The sequence below is a fragment of the Trifolium pratense genome, linkage group LG7 (genome assembly GCF_020283565.1).
Source record: "Trifolium pratense cultivar HEN17-A07 linkage group LG7, ARS_RC_1.1, whole genome shotgun sequence".
Taxonomy (NCBI): Eukaryota; Viridiplantae; Streptophyta; class Magnoliopsida; order Fabales; family Fabaceae; genus Trifolium; species Trifolium pratense.
Window position 1 is genome coordinate 34,842,798 of NC_060065.1, and position 19,661 is coordinate 34,862,458.

Sequence of the window (19,661 nt, forward strand, 5' to 3'; positions counted from 1 at the left end):
CAAATGATTAATGAGCTTTAGTTCGAATTCATAATGACTAAAACAATGGTCAATCCATAATGTTTCAGTCACAATACGTAAATCCATCTCATACAAAATAGGTCAATTCGCGGTAATTATTAGTGTCAATTGATCTAAATGAGTTTAGAGACAATCATTGATTTATTTTCTAAGCATTGTTGTTTGTTTATGATAAGGCCAACTGCATCCAACATTAAGCAATGTTGAACCACATTGGTGATTCATGTCATAGAGAACATGAACATCCATGTGAAGAAGAAACAAACAAAAACTAGAAGAAAACTGTGTCCAAGTACTATATAGATATTATCAAAAAAGTACTATAGTTCATAACCTTATGCCAAAGAGAGATTAAATGGAATAAAAATTGTTTGCATAAGTAACAATATTAAGGAGAAATATAAACCACCAACACCATTATCAAAAACTATTTATTAACCTAATTAAACTCTTTAAGTGGAAAAAAAACTAAGATTTACAAGATCAACATTTGCAGCTTCGCGAATAATCTTAAAAAATGATTGGTGTAATATTATACTATAAGAATAAATATTTCTTTGAATCTTGATACATTCTCATCATTTTGACTTTTGAGTCCTCCTTTGATGAATTTGGACTGTATATTCCCATCACCTTCCATGTTTCTTCTTTCTCCTCGGTGCACCAACGCTACCGAGATCGAGCAACGGACCGGACCAAGTATGGATATTTGATTTTGGTTGTGACAAGTTTGTTGAACTAAATGGAATGTCGGGAGGATCGAAAATTGGATCCATGTGTTGTGAAGAACCCAAAGGATAGCCTAGAGCTCCATCTTGGTGTGGAGGAGGAAACTTCTCACTCTTGCTCTTAGCATTTGCGTGCGTGATCAATCGTCGTCTCTGTAGTAAGAGTTAAACATCAACGCAGATTCTATAAAAATATAAGCTGTGATATAACAAAATCATCTACAACAATACTAAATTAGCTTAATGTCTTTGGATTTTGCAGTGATATTAATAACTACTGCAACCAAATATCTCAAATCTAAAACAGCATTTCAGAATGTGGGAACCACTCAGTTCAATCCGCATTTGTAACCTATCCATCAATGCTATGTCTTAATTAACAATCATTATAATGTAATTTACATGTTATCTTGATTAGTTGAAGATGTAGTTTAACTTTTTAAGCGATCAAGTAAAACGTTTTGGCAGCATAGATAAAAATGAAGTTTGGTCCAACATGAAAACATGATTAATTTGACATTAAAGAAATATGAATGACTTGTTTGAAACTTCAAAATATGACCCCTGGTGTAATTTTGCCTAAATTAATTACTTGCTTGCATTAATCATAAGCAATAAGAAATAGTAGCTGGAGTGAATTAGGAGCTTTATTGGACATACATCAATATTTGCTTGCAGTTCAGCATTGGCATCTGGAATGGGAAGTCCCCTCCCTACTCGCTCACGTGGACGAGATTTCTTCACACCATCAGCATTTGCTCTACCAGCTGCTCTCAATCTACATTCACGATATAATTTAAATTAAACATTGAAATTTGAGCATTTTGGCATAACCAACATGCAAGTATTTTTGGCAAACTTCTATATGATAATAATAAGTGTTTCATCAGAATGCTAATGAGATGAAATGAGCATTGAGATGAGGAAAAGTAATTTAAGTCACCTTCTAGCTTCTTCGTCCCGTAGCTTTGCATCCATCTCTTTACTGGGAGGATATTTAGGAAGGCTAGAGGGATCACAAGCATAAGGTTTTGTAGTAAAAAACTGCAAAAGAGAAGCTAGTAACATTAAACTACGATCCTTATATCCAATTACCGATATATAGCTGTCAAGATATGGCTCTGATATAGAAAAATTGAATGGATTGAATATAAATACTTAGTAGTTATGACAATTATATATTTACGAAAGGATAGCCAAAACGGAAAAGTATTGATAAAAGCACAATCAATGTGGAAAGTAAGAAAAGTCATCAAAATCCAACTTATCTATGAAGGCCCCTAAGATTATGAAATTGTTATTCATAGTTATTGGATAGAGAATAGAGACATAAATTTGGGTGAATTAACTATTCTGTTTACGATGTGTACATGATAAAAGTATCCAATTATAGAGTTGTAGCATACGTCTGAACAAAAGAGAGACCTCATACGCAACATTAATTCAGTCGATTAAAATATTATCTTACTTCACTATGCAATGCAGCGGTGGCAGTCAGACGTTCATCAGGATCAATTGTGAGAAGGGTTTCAATCAGTGGCAAGGATGATGGTGGAAAATTCTTAAAAGTCTCCGCTATGCATCGCTTGTATGATTGTTGAGGCTTAAAAATGGTAGCATGTGGCAGCTTTGACTTTTTCCAATATTCTTCAGATGGAGAACCACATAGCTTAAATATCTTATGTAGCTGCTCAACCTACAAACCATGATGGATACTATATCAGTAACAAATATTGCAGCATAAACGAGTAAACCAAATACATAATATGTTCTGAAAAGGTGCAATTATATAACTCAGCGTTATCGATCGCAGATCATGGAATACAGTGCTATAGTATCTATTTTACAACACTTTACACTAAATAGTGTATTACGGAACAATAGTGATTGCGATTTGTTCAAATTCTGCCACGCTATAGCACCAACTTAACAACACTGATATAACTTATATAATGTATCCGATCATAGAGATTACCTCTGTTCGACCAGGCATGATAGGTTTTCCAGCCAATAATTCTGCAAGAATGCAGCCAGCACTCCATAGGTCCACGCCTACACTATATTCAGTGGCACCAAGAAGAAGTTCTGGAGGTCGATACCATAATGTCACCACTCTACTTGTCATCGGGTGCTTGTGATCAGGATCAAAGAAGGAAGCTAGTCCAAAATCAGCAATCTTGAGAATTCCATCATTGTCAATAAGAAGGTTTGAACCCTTTATATCACGATGCAGCACATGACGGTTGTGACAATGTTCCAGCCCAGAAAATAGCTGATGCATGTAACATTTTACCTAAAATATCCAGATATTGTCATACAAAGAAGGCCGGTGTCAAAAAACTACACAAAAAATTAAATTGTTCCTGAATCATATATCAACAAGAACATGGATTTAGTAATTTAAACCAACACCTGAGGTTCTGTGAACTTAATCGCTGGATTTGTAGCAAGTCCAGCCAGATCATGTGCCATGTATTCAAACACAAGATATAAACTGCATGACATTCTTGAAGTCACTAAGCCTTCCAATTTGACAACATTGGGATGATCCAAACGACGAAGAATCAGAATCTCTCTTGCCATGAACTTCACACTCTCGGGCTCTAAATTGTCGAAACGGACCTTCTTTAGGGCAACAATCTTCCCTGTTAAAGTATCCCTAGCTTTGTAAACATTGCTGTATGTACCTTGCCCAATCTGATACAAAAATAGTAAAGACATCAATCAAAGATTCAAACTTTTTCAGGTCATTACACATGAAACACAAAACGTCCAGAATCCACATTAGTCATTACTATTTTCAGGTGTTGCCATTACTTGCATTCAAAAACCAAACAACACAAAAAACAAACAAGTCCTTCTGTTGAGCCAATATAATGCATGTTTAGACTGACGATGAGTTTGGCAGAATCACGGTGCGGTGATTCTACCAAACTCAAACCAAACACACATATAGTAAGTTAACAACATTGAATACTATTTAAAGGAAATAAGCAATTAATTAAGAATACAAAACTCACTTTCCCAAAACTCCAAACAACAAATAAAGTAAAAAAAAAAAAAAAGAAGACAAAATCTTAAATCTTAAAACTTAAATTGGAAACAAAAGCAAGAATACAGTGTCAGAAATTTCCTTTACCTTATCAAGTTTCTCAAAAGTATCAGCTCTCCTAGGAACCAATCCATTGATAGCTTCACCAGCAACCTTAGATAACCAAGAGGGCCAACCAGCTGCAACCTGTTCACCATGAACATTGTTAGATGGATTACTCAACCTCGGATTCGGCTTCGAAGATCGTCTTCTTCTCTCCCCACCAGGCCTTATTCTCTTCTCCTCTCCACCCTCTTTCACATTCTCAACCTCTCTACCACTACCACCCACACCCACATCTACTTTTGCTTCTCTAACTTCCTCTCTCCTCTCTTCCACTGATGACTCTTTACCAAACACACAACCCATCTCTCAAAATCTCTCATTTACACCTCCACTTCCTTCATCATGTTTCAAAACATGGACTAACCACATTTTCCCTCATTTTCTCATCTTCCATAAGAATCATTCACATTCACCTTTGAAAAAAACCCTAATGACAAATCTTGCAAATTAAGTGGAATGAGCAAATGCTACTAGAAAAGATTGTAACTTTGACAGAAAAAAGTGAGAAAGCAATGATTTTAGAGACACCCCACAAATTGTGGTGTAGTCAAAGAAAAACAAGACAAGTGTTTTTTCTTCTTTGTTTCTTTTTTTGCCCCTTTAAGGTGGGTCTTTTATATATGTATTTTTCTCCTTTTGATTTTGGACTATGAATGTGTGTGTGTGGAAGAGGATGAAAGTTGAAAAAACAGTTAAGGTTGTAGTGTTTGGTCTTACTAGCAGATTCAAGGATCAGTGAAAAGAAAAGAATGTTTTGGAGAGAGAAGAAAATGTGGGGATGAATGGAATATGGATCTCCTTTTTACTGTTTTTCAACTTCTTTCCCTTTAAAATTAATCTGTGTTTAATCTTTGTATTAATTTTGATTAGCACAGCACACCAAGCAAACAACAAGGGAAGTTAATGGTTCAGTAACAAAAAAGGGAAATGGATTACTATTTCTATTTTTTTTTTCAAGATAAAACTAATGTTAAAAATATAATTTTTTACATTTTTAAAGTATTAAATACACAAGTTTCATGATAAAACTTCTATATTGGTATGCTTAATTTGTGCTCCAGGAGCGCTGTTTAGTATTTTACTTTATTTAATTAGTTTTTTCATTCTCAAGGAAATAGATCGGGATAATTCAAAGTTGGACAACGAATTACGGTAAATAAAATTTGATCAACAATTGCTTGTATCATAAATTAAACTCGAATTCTACCGGGTAATTCGTCTTAGGAGAGACTTATTAATTACTTGAGCTAAATTTCTTGATTTTTTAGTTTTACTCACAAGGGAAATGAGTAAACAACAATTTTATGTTCAGTATGGTAAAAAAATGGTGGATATCTAATAAGTTAGTTTATAGAAGATAAATTAATTGATTAAATTTGTAGTGTTTCATAAAATTGGTGGGTTAACTAATTTATAGATATAAAATAACATAAAAAAAATATGTTTAATTAATATAAGATAATAAAAGTAAGAGTTTATTTGTTATGCACCGTCGGTATAATTTTTTTTACCCATACATCCAATGATGCGTTGCCACATCATTTAATGAATGTGACACATCATGTGTTTTCAAATACCATACATGATGTGTCGGTATATTATTGGATGCATGTGTAAAATAACTTTACACTGACGGTGCATATAAATTAAATTCTAAAAGTAAATTTGAAAGAAAAAGAATTTAATTGATATGCACCGACGGTGTAAAATAATTTTACACTGTCAACCAATACCAACCATGTTTTCCGCCAAATCACCCCACTTTCTTTACATGACATGACAAAGTGATGGTTATTTATTTGACGATTGCATAAAACTATTTTACACCGTCAGTGCATATCAATTAAACTAAAAAAAAAATGATAAACTATTAACTTATCAAAATAAGCTATAAACTAGTACAAATAAATTATAAGCTTGTGAGAAAAATTTATTTAACTCTTAAATATATAAAAAAATAATAATTAAAGTACACTAAAAATATATGATCTTACCTGATCAGAAGAGTGACCGCGTTCGGCGTTTCTCTGTTCCGACCTCGATGAAGTGAAAGGGGGTTGCGTACTTGCAGGATAAATGTCGTCTTAAACATGTAAAGACATAATTTTGAGATTAATGTTTTTCTTATGATATATCAATTCACAATTTTTATTTTTACCAAAAAAATAAAACACAACTATTTTTAATTTATTTAATCTGTGTGTAATTATTATCTTATATTTATTAATGAATAAATTTCAATCTAATTTTTTTTATTGTCTAATTAAGCAAGCATTAGTTCAAAGTCAATTATTGATGATTTCAAGTCACTTGACATACGCAGTGTATTATTTTCTGGTATGTAATTTAATTTTTTAATTATCAAATTATTGCTTATTATGACTTAAATTTTTATACGCAATATAATTTTTTTTATTTAATTTATATATTATAAATTTTTTTAACGACCCACCCGAAAAAAAAATCCTGATTCCGCCACTAATTACATGGTCTTTTTTGTTATAAAAACGGTTAATTTATTAACTCAATCGAGGACGAGGACTAGGGTCTAGGAGTAACACCATATCGTTTAAGACTTCTAAATTACGAGCAAGATGGATCTCGTTACGTAGGACCCAAACTTCTACAAAGATGAAGTTGTTAGAAGTAACTTTGCTGCAATAGAAACCTTTCATGGGATATATCGTTCTGATCTCGCAATTTGTCTAACATGTTGATTTTTGACTAAAATGAAGTGGAAGTAACATATTTTCAATTGTATTAAACGATTTTTTTTGGTACATAACTATTTGTTTATAATATGAGAGGAGAGTACTATAATTCAATTTTATGGAGCTAATAGGTAAAACTATAATTGTAACACAAAAATGAGTGTCACGTGCTAGGAAGGTGTTTATTATCCCTTGGTTGAATGTGGTAGGAAGATAACGGACTTAGTTGGTGGGAAAACCTACATTGGATCCCAATATACACCAAATCAGTTAATATGTAGTACTTTATTACATTTTTGGGACATGTTTTAATGGTTTTTAATTTATAAACTAAGTTAGAACATTGCTTTCACGACTAAAAATGATATTGTTAGTTGGTCAAGATTTATGATTAATACAAGGCAAAAATAAAGCATGTTAATTAAGATGCACCCAACAGAAAGTGTAAACACAAAGTGTACATAGTTGTTGGTCATAATTAAAAATAAAATCTTGACCCTAAGGAGCTAATAGGTAAAACTATCATTGTATCACAAAAATGAGTGTCACCTGCTTGACGCGAAGGAAACAAAAGCGTCAATTGGCTTGCTAATTTTAGTTATTCTCTAAGTTCTTTCGATGTTCATTTTATCGAATCTTCTCTTAGGGAGCTTCAGAGAATTCTTTTTGACGACATATCTGAGACTTACATGCCTAGGAATGTTCATTTAACTGTGTAGTTTCCTTTCTTTTAAGCATTAGCCCTCTTTTATACCAATAAAATAAAATAAAATCTTGACAAAAAAAATTAATTGTCTGTAATACTAGAATTAAAAAAAAAAAACATCATATTTTTTATACATTCAAGAGCCCAACAATTTGTGAACTTTATTTAGGGAAAAAATTGAGTTCCTTAAACTTAGAGTTATAATTGTTATAAATATACTGTATAACTGTTTTAACTAACCATACAACTATTTTGGTGCCCTTCAAAACATGACCTATATGAAATCCCACACTCTAAACATTCTCAGAGTCGTCGTTGCGTGAAATCATTGTGTTGGAACTAATAGTGTTGATAAATTAGCCGAATACGTAAAAGATATCTTCACATTAATTTATAAGTAAGAGACAATTCTTATTTCTTATTTTATAAACCAATTTTGTAGATTGAGTTATTCGACTCCTAACTCCATATATCACATCAACATATATGTTATCCAAAATCATATAATAAAACTTGACTTTGTGCAATTTTCACAACTTTTTATTATATCAGACTCAAATTTTATTTCGATTGGGTTAAATGTGAACACTTTATGTCTTTATCTCATCACAACCAACTTTCAACTACTTCACTATAAAATATTTTATGGACATAATATATCTGGACATCCAACAATGTATTATGTATGATTTAGTAAAAAAAAAGTATTATGTAATAGAGGAGGCTTAGAGGCATGTGCGAGGTGTGCGATGGCATAGGGCCTCAAAATTTTGAGGGCCTCAATTCAAAATTTTGAAGTCCTATAATATTACTTATATATTATTTATACCTATAAAATATCATATGTATATTAATAGATTAATTTTTAGGTTCTAAAATAAATAATAGTTATATATTGTTAATGTTCATAAATATTATATAGTATCAATATATTAGTTATCTATACTCGTAAATATAGTTCTAGTCCATTTTAATCTTTGCATAAAATTTAATCTTAGATTATGATGTTCTTTTTTGACGTTATATACAAATATAATTATTTTGTATTTATTGTTCCATTTAATTTAATGCAAGATTTAATATTGATAATTTATATGTTTATAAGAATGTTTTTTTTATATTATATGCAATTTAAATCGATAATTTTTTTTAATTTTTTTTTATTTTATTAAGGGGCCACTTTTATATTTTGCACAAAGCCTCCTAAAACTTGGAGACGCCCCTGTTATGTATGATGCTAAATACGTATGCTGTGTTTGCCTAGTTGGGTAGTGCTAACTTGCGACGCAAGTGGAGACATCAAGGTGATGGGAGATGTCTTTGGCTTAACAGGTTGGGTTGGTGGCTGCATCATGTTGGCCTATCCACTCTAAGAGACTTGAGCGAAGACACGAGTCTTATGATAGTTGTGATCATCTCCTAATTTTAATAGTGGAAGGATCGCATTCCTGCTGGGAATTAGATCCTAAGTCCCCCTATAGTACAGAGATGAATTGATCGATTCATCGAATCTTAGGCTGAGACTGATGGGACTCGAACCCGTTGAAACTCCAACTCAAAACACCTAATGAACCCATCTCTTTAAAACATCGTTTAATCACAAATGCACCATCACAGAAAAAAATATATATTACATTTTGTGTTCAAATAATCCAACTCCTCAGTTTAACCCATTAAACTTCATTCTAATAACTAGTGGCCTTTCTATTGTTATAAATTTATTTTTTGTAATTACTTAATATTTAATTTCAACAACTAGACTCAATTATCGGTAAAAAAAAAAAACTATACACAATTTCATTTTTAATGATTTACAATGAAGTTTAAGGCCTCTCACTACTAAACTAAGAGCTCGTTTAACCCAACTTTTTTTAGAGTTTATGCAAACAGCTTATGTAATTTTTATATATTATTATTAATTACCCATTCCGGCCTCATATATAAACAAAACTTATTTTTTTAGATTCGTTCAAAAAGAGATGTATCTTGCCTGTAATTTGGACTAGATACATTGTTTTTTTAATGAATCTAAAAATATAACTTTTGCTTATATATGAGGCTGAAGGGAGTATAAGTTTTTCAAGGTAGTTTATGATAAAATAACTTATAAAATTACAATTTTTACTAGTCTGAACTTATAAAATAACATAAAATCTAATTTATATTGTATAAATTATTTACGTAAGCTCTAAAAAAAACTGGGTTAAACGGACCCTAAATCTAGTGGATTGCATTAGGCAAATGTGCTTCCAAAATACTAACATCACATTTTCGAGCACCCATTTTTATTTTTAAGAAAAAAAAAAATTCACATATAAATTGTATGTCTGAAGTGTTCAATCTAATAATATCAATAAACTTAAAACTCGTGGACGAATATGTACAAAAAAACAAAACTTGCGGATGAATTTTAGCCGATTAAAAATATTATATATTCGTTCCCGTTAACTTAACTCAATTAATAAATACATTATATTTTACATGTAGAGATTGAAATTGTAACCCTAAAAAAATTATATATATATATATATATAGGGGTTTTCTAACTTAGACCCTAGTCAGGTCTAAGTTAGCAAGGTGCACCTTTTCAATTGGACCAAAATACCCATTCTTTTTAATTAATTAACCAAAATACCCATTAGTAGACGCAGATCCAGTGTCGCGCGCGTACCGAAAGACCATGGTTACAGACCGTTGATTTCCATCAGACAGCCAAGATCTGATCTCATCAAGACTGTCTGATCAATCAGACAGCCCAGATCATCCTGATCCATCAGATTCCAGCGCCTGCGCCACACTGGATTACAACCTGGAGAGAGAAAAATTTGCTTTTTAAAAGTAGGACACGTGTCACACAATGGTTGGCTGGGCATGATTTTTGTTCATTTAATACTTTGAACTCAATTATTTCGTTGTAAATTAATTTTTTATTTTTTTTATTTTTATACCAAAATTCATAATTTTTTTTTGTCTACAAATAGAGACTTGGTTCGTTTGATTTGGACATCGAAAAAAAAACGCAATTTTTCACTACCTTAATCTCATTTTTTGTCTACTAAATACGTTACTTGTGTGTTGTAATTTAACACGCACCACTCAACCAACTCACTGAAACCATTATACCAGGAAAATAGTAGATAATATTCTGGAACTTTTGGTATATTTTATGAAATTTTTGAAGACCTGAAACTATTTTTAGTTAATTAAATGAGATAAAACGGTAATTAAAAACTAATGTTTGCTTCTGAAACCATTTTACTGGTAGAATGGTTGCACATAGTTGTATTCTGAAACCATTTTACTGGTAGAATGGTTTCAATGAGTAATTTATTAATTGTGTTTGCTTTTGAAACCATTTATCTGGTACAATGGTTTCAAAGAGTTGTAATCTGAAACCATTTTGCTGGTAGAATGGTTTCAGTAAGTTGATTATTAGTTATTTGCTTCTGAAACCATTTAGCTTGTAGAATGGTTGCACATAGTTGTATTCTGAAACCATTTTACTGGTAGAATGGTTTCAGTGAGTAATTTATTAATTGTGTTTGCTTCTGAAACCATTTATCTGGTACAATGGTTTCAGAGAGTTGTAATCTGAAACCATTTTGCTGGTAGAATGGTTTCAGTGAGTTGATGTAAGGTAGTGAAAAATGAGATTAAGGTAGTGAAAAATTGAGTTTTTTTTTCTGTGTCCAAATCAAACGAACCAAGTCTCTATTTGTAGAGAAAAAAAAATTATGAATTTTGGTATAAAAAAAATAAATAAAAAATTAATTTACAACGAAATAATTGAGTTCAAAGTATTAAATGGAAAAAAATCACGCCCAGCCAATCAGACAGCGACACGTGTCCTGTTTTTAAAAAGTAGATTCTTCTCTCTCCAGAGTGTAATCCAGTGTGGTGCACGCGCTGAAATCTGATGGATTCGGATGATCTGGGCTGTCTGATTGATCAGACTGTCTTGATGAGATCAGATCTTGGCTGTCTGATGGAAATCAACGGTCTGTAACCATGGTACTGCGGTACGCGTGCGACACTGGATCCGCGTCCATTGATGGTAATTTGGTTAATTAATTAAAAAGAATGGGTATTTTGGTCCAACTGAAAAGGTGCACCTTGCTAACTTAGACCTAACTGGGTCTAAGTTAGCAGCCCCCATATATATATATATATATATATATATATATATATATATATATATATATATATATATATAAATCCTAGATAGTTGTGGAATTGCATATCTAAACCCTAATCCACAAACCAATGAAAACCTTTTATTTAGCCACATCATCCACTTACATTCATTTAATGTGGGGTAATAAATGTAATTATTATTATTATTATTATTTTGGGTTATTATTCTTTTTAAATGTTTTTGTTCATTTTATTATTTTGTGTATTTTATTGTCTTTTTTTCAAAAAATTTAATGTTTTTGTTAATAATCTTTTGTCCAATCTTTATAAATATAAGAGTTGGTCGATTGTCAGGACTACTTTCTAATGTTAGTAAAAAAAATAGATAAAATAAATTTTACTAATTGTTGTTATGCCCTATATGATTTTTATCATATTCGATATTTGAGTATGAGTTAATTGGTTTATCTTTGCTCCAATAAGTTTCAAATTAATATAAATGTCAAATTCGATAATACAGTAGTTTTTTGGTAAGAGATAATGAAGTAGTTTATCCAACTCAGAATCCTCCAATGAGATTTATAATATAAATAAAAACTTATGTTTCAACATCGATTGTTTTCCATGGTCAATTATATGCTATCATTTCCATAGTTATTTTGAAGAATGAGTTAAAGATATTGCTAATCAATGTTAATGAAGAAGATACCAAAGTAACTTCAAATGTGATGTATAAATAAGTTTTTTAAATGTATAAACATCTATATATATATATATAATTCCTAGATAGTTGTGCAACCACTAATCTAACTCTAATCCACGTCAGTCACTTATATCCAATTAAACCACTCAATAATGTCACATCACTTCTACTTACATCATTGTCATCTCTTTACACTTTTTTATATGCCTACATTTATATACCTATTACTTTTCATTATACACCCACTCAACTAATAATAATAGGTTTTACTAAATTATACGCACTAATTAATCTTTTATACTATATATTGAATTATAGTGTCCAATTAAGAATCAAATGCACAGTGTACGAGTATGACCACAAACCGTTTTCATAGCGACATGACAATTTATGGATTACCAACTTATTTTGGTAGACGCAATAGGATCTATTGTAATCTTTTCGAAATGTATAAACACATCTTTAATATCTATCTTATATTTACATCACTTTTTTATTATTATTATTTTGTTGTTGTTGATGTTATTATTATAATTTTCATAATTTTCATAATCCTTATTGTTTCAATTTATACGAATGATTTTTCAACATTACAATATAAAATACCGCATAATACCCGTGCATCGCACGGGTGTGGGACTAGTATATATATATATATATATATATATATCTTTTATATTATAAAGCAAACCCTAAATCCTAATTTGTTTTCTCTGTTTTCTCTCCATTTTATCTTGCAATTTTTATTAAAAAATAATACAATTTTGTCTTAACTAGGATTTGAACCCACAACCCTTTAGTGCAAAGCAATATTTCCAACCACTATGGCAAGTATACCAATTGTGGTTTAAATTACGTGCAATAATTGATAAGCACCATCAATTTTAAAAGTATATCATATCAAAATTATTGTTTACTATATTATTCATCACGAAATATTTTTATGTCTTTCCTGATCAATGATTTTTTTTCTACCGGATAATAAATTTAGAGAATAATTATCATGTGAGATTTGAAAAGTTATTATCACGTGCGATTTAGAAAGTTATTATCAAACTCAATTATGCTAAATCAATTTTTTTTGCAATACAACCAAACACAACCATAGTCGTATCACTAATCACATTCATTATTTTGATTTTAACATTGCAGATTTAATATTAATCGATGATCAATTGATACAATATGCACCAGCAGATATTGAGATGATGTTACGTAGTTGTGGGAAAAATTTAAAAGATTATTCTCCAAAGCCTAGAGCAAACACATCATTAGTTCCTGATATACAAAATAGTTTAATACACGACGATTTGAATTATAACAGACAATCATTAGCTGAGGAACATGTTAGATTAATGTCAACTATGACTTCAGATCAACGTAAAGTATATGACACAATCATGACAAGAGTTAACGAAAACAAACCTGGTGTGTTTTTTCTTTATGGTTATGCGGTACAGGGAAGACATTTATCTGGAGGGCCAGTCAGCCGCATTACGCTCAAAAGGTGAGATAGTTTTAACAGTTGCCTCAAGTGGGATCGCTGCATTACTTATACCTGGCGATAGAACAGCACATTCAAGGTTTTGTATTCCTCTAAATGTTGACGAGTTTTCAACATGTACCATAGTTCCTAAAAGCCCTTTGGCGCTATTAATACAAAAAGCAAAGCTCATTATATGGGATGAAGCACCAATTATGCACAAACACTGTTTCGAAGCTGTTGATCGAACTTTAAAAGATATTCTCAAGTTTGTTGATGAAAAAAATAAACACATTCCCTTCGGTGGAAAAGTTGTTGTTTTTGTCGGAGATTTTAGACAAATTCTACCAGTAATACCCAAAGGTACAAGGCCAGAAGTTGTTCATGCTACTATTAATTCTTCGGTTCTTTGGAATTTTTGGGAAGTTTTAACATTGAGTAAAAACACGAGGCTTCTCAGTGGTGTTTCGACGTTGAACAAAGAAGATTGCGCAGACGTTGAACAGAGAAGATTGTTTTCTGAATGGGTTTTGGGTGTTGGCGATGGAGAAATTGGAGATGACAACGACAATGATTTAGAACTTGACATTCCATCAAATTTATTGATTCCAAATTCAGGTGATCCTCTTGCTTCTATCGTTGAAAGCACCTATCCCCAACTTTTACAAAACATGAACGATATAACATATTTCCAAAATAGAGCTATACTAGCTCCTAAAAATTCAATAGTCGACACAATAAATGATTATATGTTCAATTTAATTTCCTGGTGAGGAAAAAACATATTTGAGTTATGATACTCCACTCACACAAAATGTAGACGGTCAAACAGTGGATAATGTTCATACTCCCGAATTTTTTAACACGATTTTTACGTCGGGACTTCCAAATCACAAGTTGAGACTTAAAGTTTGAGTTCCAGTTATGCTATTAAGGAATTTGAATCAAAAATTATGATTATGCAATGAAACAAGACTTATTATTACGAGATTGAGAAAACGTGCTCTTGAAGGAAAAATTATTTCAGGAAGTAATATTGGTGATCAGGTTTTCATACCTAGATTTTCTCTGACACCATCTGACGTGAGAATTCCTTTTAAATTTCAACGGAGATAATTTCATATAATAATTTCTTTAGCGATGACTATTAATAAGAGTTAGAGACAATCTTTAAAGCATATTGGGATATATCTTCCGTCGTCAGTGTTTTCACATGGTCAGTTATATGTTGCAATTTCAAGAGTTACTTCTAGAAAAAAAATTAAAAATATTGATCATCGATGACGACGGTGAAGATACGACTAAGACTTCGAATGTGGTCTATAAGAAAGTTTTTCCGTAATATAACATAATTTTCTTTGTATGAATATTTATCCAAAATTATTGTTGAACTATCGTTTAATGTTATTCAACTTTTTTCATATACGTTATCTATTGGAATTATCATATCTTACTTAATCATTATATATTTTACAGCTAATCAGACTCGTGCACCGCACGGGTTGATGTTCTAGTATATATATATATATATATATATATATATATATTTTACAAAATTAGTTTGGAGTTAAAAGAGTGTGTTTGAAGCTTTATTGTTACATGATTAATCCAATGCGTTTTTAACCATTCACTCATCTAATGTCATCATCACAAATAAGTGTGAAGTGTGAGAGTGTTGTTGATTGAGTGAGGTTGGTTCATCAAGTTTTCTTGGAAAACCCAAAAAAAAAAAAAACAATTATTTTGTTTTTTTGATGGGATTAGGAATTATCCATTTCAGTTACAACACAGTGTTCTTCATGCACCAACAACCACAAAAAACACTAACAACAACGTTACACCGTTTTGTTCACTTCTCATCTCTTTCTAACTCTTCACGTCCACCCATTTGGACAAAGTCACCACCTTTATCTTCATCTTTCACTTTCATGGCTACCCAATTGAACCTTTCACAATTGGGTTCTTCTCCTTCTTCTCTTTCAATTCAAAAACATGATCTTTTAATCGTTGGTCCTGGTGTTCTTGGTCGTTTGGTAGCCAATCAATGGCGTCAGGTAACTATACTCTATTCATGTTCATTTGATTTTCCTAAAAGGATGGAATTTTATGTGAATGTTGTGTTTTTTTTTTTTATTGATGTTCATGTTGATTTGATTTTCCTAAAAACATGGAATTTTATGTTAATGTTGTGTTTTTGTTTGTGCAGGAATATCAAGGTTGTCAAGTTTTTGGACAAACATTAACTACTGATCATCATGAAGAGTTGATTCAATTGGGTATTAGTCCTTCTTTGAATTGGACAAAATCTGAGCACAAGTTTCCTTATGTCATTGTCTGTGCTCCTCCTTATCAATCCTCAGACTATCATGGTGATCTTAGGTGAGCAATCTTGGAGTTAATTAATCCCTTCATTTTTAGGACTTGATAATGATATGAAACTAGGAATTGTATTAAATGTTGTCTATCGCGAATCATAGAAAATAGTGGTTTGTTCAAATTCTAGTTGACAATCCTTTGTACGAGTTGTTAAAATTCTACTACATGCTGCTATAGCCGCTATTTGACAACCTTTTCGTACTTAATCGAGTATAGCACAACAATAACGGTTTACGCCTGAGGGCTTAGTCTCTGCAGCTGCAGAGGATACCTGGTTTGCGCAAAAAAAATAAAATAATGGTTTGTTTAAATTCTACTACGCTACAGTTGCTATAGCTGCAATTTAACAACCTTTTATACTTAATCAAGTATCGCGGCACAATAACGGTTTGTTGAAATTTTGCTACTTAATAGTACTATAGCGCCGCACCACTATAGCCACTATTTGACAACACCGACATTTATGTCTCCTAGGATAGTAGTTTTGTAGGGGTGTTAGTGCAGCTACTGTAAGGTTATATTTTGTCATCTTGAACTAATGATCACTTTTTGTATTAGTTAATTATAAGGTTCATTTATATAGCTGATCTTCTACCTAGCATAAACTTGTATTCAAGTTTTGAACCTTTCTTTTGTGACTTATGTGAATCTTCTACTTTGCATTGTCAAATTCTTTAATAGATCATCAGCAAACATTTTTTTTTAACATTTATGTGGTAAGCATGCATGCTTAAAATCTCATCCTTTGATGATAATTTTTGCCAGTTCATTTCGGGGGTATCTATATAGGGGAACAAATCCTGTGATCTGAAAGTTTTACACGACCTTGTCATGTGAAAATTGTGTCAATATGTTGTCAAAAAATTATGTTTAATTTCGCTATGAATTTCACAACATTTATCTTACGTTCTGTTTTGATTACCCTCCCTAATTTCTTATATTGTGGTTATTTATATATATACCTTGCAGTAAAACATCATTTATGATTTTGTTTAGGATACTATTTTATTGTGGTTTCCGAAAGAGATATCTATAAGTATCTTATCTGTTTCTATGGCAAAAGTAAAACTGAATCGTTTTAAAGTTATATTTTTCTTCTGAACTTTCGTGTTGTGGACTGTCAATCATTCAGGCAGGCTGCAGAAAGCTGGAACGGTGAAGGTTCTTTTCTGTATACATCAAGTTCTGCACCTTATGATTGTAACGATAATGGTTTATGCGATGAGGTAGGTCTTAAGACATTCTTCGTCTGTAGAAGGGTTACGGATCAGTCAATTTGTCTTGTTCATGAGATTAGATTTTGTTCTATGCAGGATACTCGGGTTGTGCCGATTGGCAGGAGCCCCAGGACTGATGTCCTTTTAAAGGCTGAAAATATCGTGCTCGAGTTTGGTGGTTCGGTTGTTAGACTGTCTGGACTTTATATATCCTTTTCAATATCTCAATTTTCTAGGATTTCAAAGTTCCATTAATCTTCTGGTTGGTTATTTCTGTTATGTTTATAGTCGATGCCAACCTTGACTTTTTAAAACAAAGACGGTAAAGGTGCACATGCTTATTATTTAGAGAAGGGGATTGTTGAATCTCGACCTGATCATATCCTGAATCTCATACATTATGAGGTTAGTTAGAACTTCATTGCACTGATGTATAAAGGTGTGATAATTTCTTTACAAAATTGTATTTTCCTACTTATGGTAATTTAGTATTTTTTCATACGAATAGCTGAATATTTTGTTTAATGTATCTGTTTCAAACCAGGATGCAGCTTCCCTCTCAGTGGCAATCTTGAAGAAACAATTTCGTGGAAAGATTTTCTTAGGTTGTGATAATCATCCTTTATCCAGGTTAGATGCTTTCCTATGCAAACGTCGAGCAGAGATACACTTACTCGAAGCGTTAGCCTTCTCAGTGTGTGTCTGGTTTTATGACAGACACTCTCAAAATCAACTTTGTCTATGTCAAATGTGATTTTTTACAAAAATATAGATTCTTGATTTGTGTCAGGTAAAATTGATTTTGACTGTAAAAATCTAGCAGTGATAAATAGTAGCTTTTGCGTTAGGTTCATAACTTCACAGTAAGATTTGCATCAAACTTTCTTTCAAAGGAAAAACATCTAAACAGGAATAACTTCACTTCAAAGTTCAAACTATTTAACCAAATCAGCTTTGCATAATCAATTCCTTTCAAAATCGCGTTTTGCTGACACTCACTCGCGCACGCGCGCATACACACACACAACCTCACTCTTTCTACCATCACTTTTTGTCAAATATGAGTATAACAAATCCAACTGTTGAATCATGTGATGTTAGCAGGATGATTAATATTTACTTATATTTTAAAAAGTATATTATATTTTTAAATAAAGTTGCTTAATGAAGCATTGATCATTTTCAATTTAACTGTTGGATTTATTAATTTTCTATTGTTCACAAAAGTTATTGAACATAGTAAAATAGAGAAGACTTGTTAGTGAAGCAAGTTGATCCTCACCTCTCGAGTCGTGTGTTTGGTGTTCCTCTTCCTTTTTATTTGCTTTTTAAATAAAGAAAACTTATTTTCCCTTTAAACATTTTGGCAGGCAAGAACTGATGGATCTAGTTGACAAAAGTGGGAAATTCAGTAAAAAGTTCGAGAAATTCACAGGTGCGTGCGGACTCATTTGATATGTAAATCTCAAATTTGAGAATGAAAACCAACAATGATCAATGAAACATAATAACTTTGTAATTTTCATTTGCAGGAACTGATGATCCTCTCGGCAAGAGATTAAACAACTCGAGAACTCGCGAGGAAGTAGGGTGGAAGCCAAAGTACACTAGCTTTGCTCATTTTCTTGAGACCTTATGATCAACTTCTTCTTTGGAGTTGAGATTCAATCTAATCAATACTTTCACCATGTTGACATTGTACAGTATATAAAATATTATCATTCATTAGTTAAATAAAAGTGTTTTCTACAGTGTAAATTTACTCTGAAGGTGAACACTGAACAATTGATAAGGCATAATACTATACAAGGATATGTATGAGTCATTTTGATTAAGTATAATCATTAAATATCATTGCTTTTTTATTTTCATCTTTGTTACTGGAGAACTAGGCACTGTATGGTATTAATCATTGGCAAACTAAGCTTTAGGATTCTTTTCCTCATTCTTTGGCTTTTGTCTGAAGTAAAGCAGCTGAAATTCTAAAACTATATCACATAATATTGTGTCAAAGACATGTGCTGTAAGAGGCTCCACTTGGAAAATTTCATTTCCTCTTTAACTAATTAATAAAAACATAATCATTTGTGAAAATAAACACTTTTTTTAAACCACGGTAGATAATGCAAAACATATCATATGGTTATTATAAAACAAATATATATCGTTGATAAAAGATAAAAAAAAAACAAATATATATCAATTTAGGGGTATTTTAACAATAGAGAGTGAAGGTAATGAAATTTGCTTATATTTAATATATTATTTGCCTATGAAATTTGGCTCATATGGTAATAAGTTGACTCATATCCTGCAAGGGCGTAGATTCAATTGTTTTTGTCGGATGATCTTTGATGGATAATTTGTAAGTACATTTGTCAACACTTTTTAAATCTTGAAATATATTTCAATCTTGGTGAGTTTT

General features: G+C 31.6%; 2 protein-coding genes across 2 annotated transcripts; one reads left to right on the top strand and one right to left on the bottom strand.

Moving 5' to 3' along the window:
- Nucleotides 1-372: 372 nt before the first annotated feature.
- LOC123895633 (probable serine/threonine-protein kinase At1g54610) lies at nucleotides 373-4,764 on the bottom strand. The gene is made up of 7 exons (XM_045946092.1): nucleotides 3,889-4,764; nucleotides 3,162-3,446; nucleotides 2,725-3,042; nucleotides 2,218-2,445; nucleotides 1,693-1,793; nucleotides 1,410-1,527; nucleotides 373-902 (listed from the first exon to the last, which is right to left on the bottom strand). Exons 1-7 carry the CDS (start codon nucleotides 4,207-4,209, stop codon nucleotides 651-653), a joined length of 1,623 nt encoding a protein of 540 aa, XP_045802048.1. The 5' UTR covers nucleotides 4,210-4,764; the 3' UTR covers nucleotides 373-650.
- A 10,528-nt stretch (nucleotides 4,765-15,292) lies between these two features.
- On the top strand, nucleotides 15,293-18,994 carry LOC123897648. The gene is made up of 8 exons (XM_045948364.1): nucleotides 15,293-15,697; nucleotides 15,850-16,022; nucleotides 17,152-17,245; nucleotides 17,333-17,443; nucleotides 17,552-17,641; nucleotides 17,781-17,866; nucleotides 18,607-18,671; nucleotides 18,769-18,994. Exons 1-8 carry the CDS (start codon nucleotides 15,398-15,400, stop codon nucleotides 18,873-18,875), a joined length of 1,026 nt encoding a protein of 341 aa, XP_045804320.1. The 5' UTR covers nucleotides 15,293-15,397; the 3' UTR covers nucleotides 18,876-18,994.
- Nucleotides 18,995-19,661: the final 667 nt, after the last annotated feature.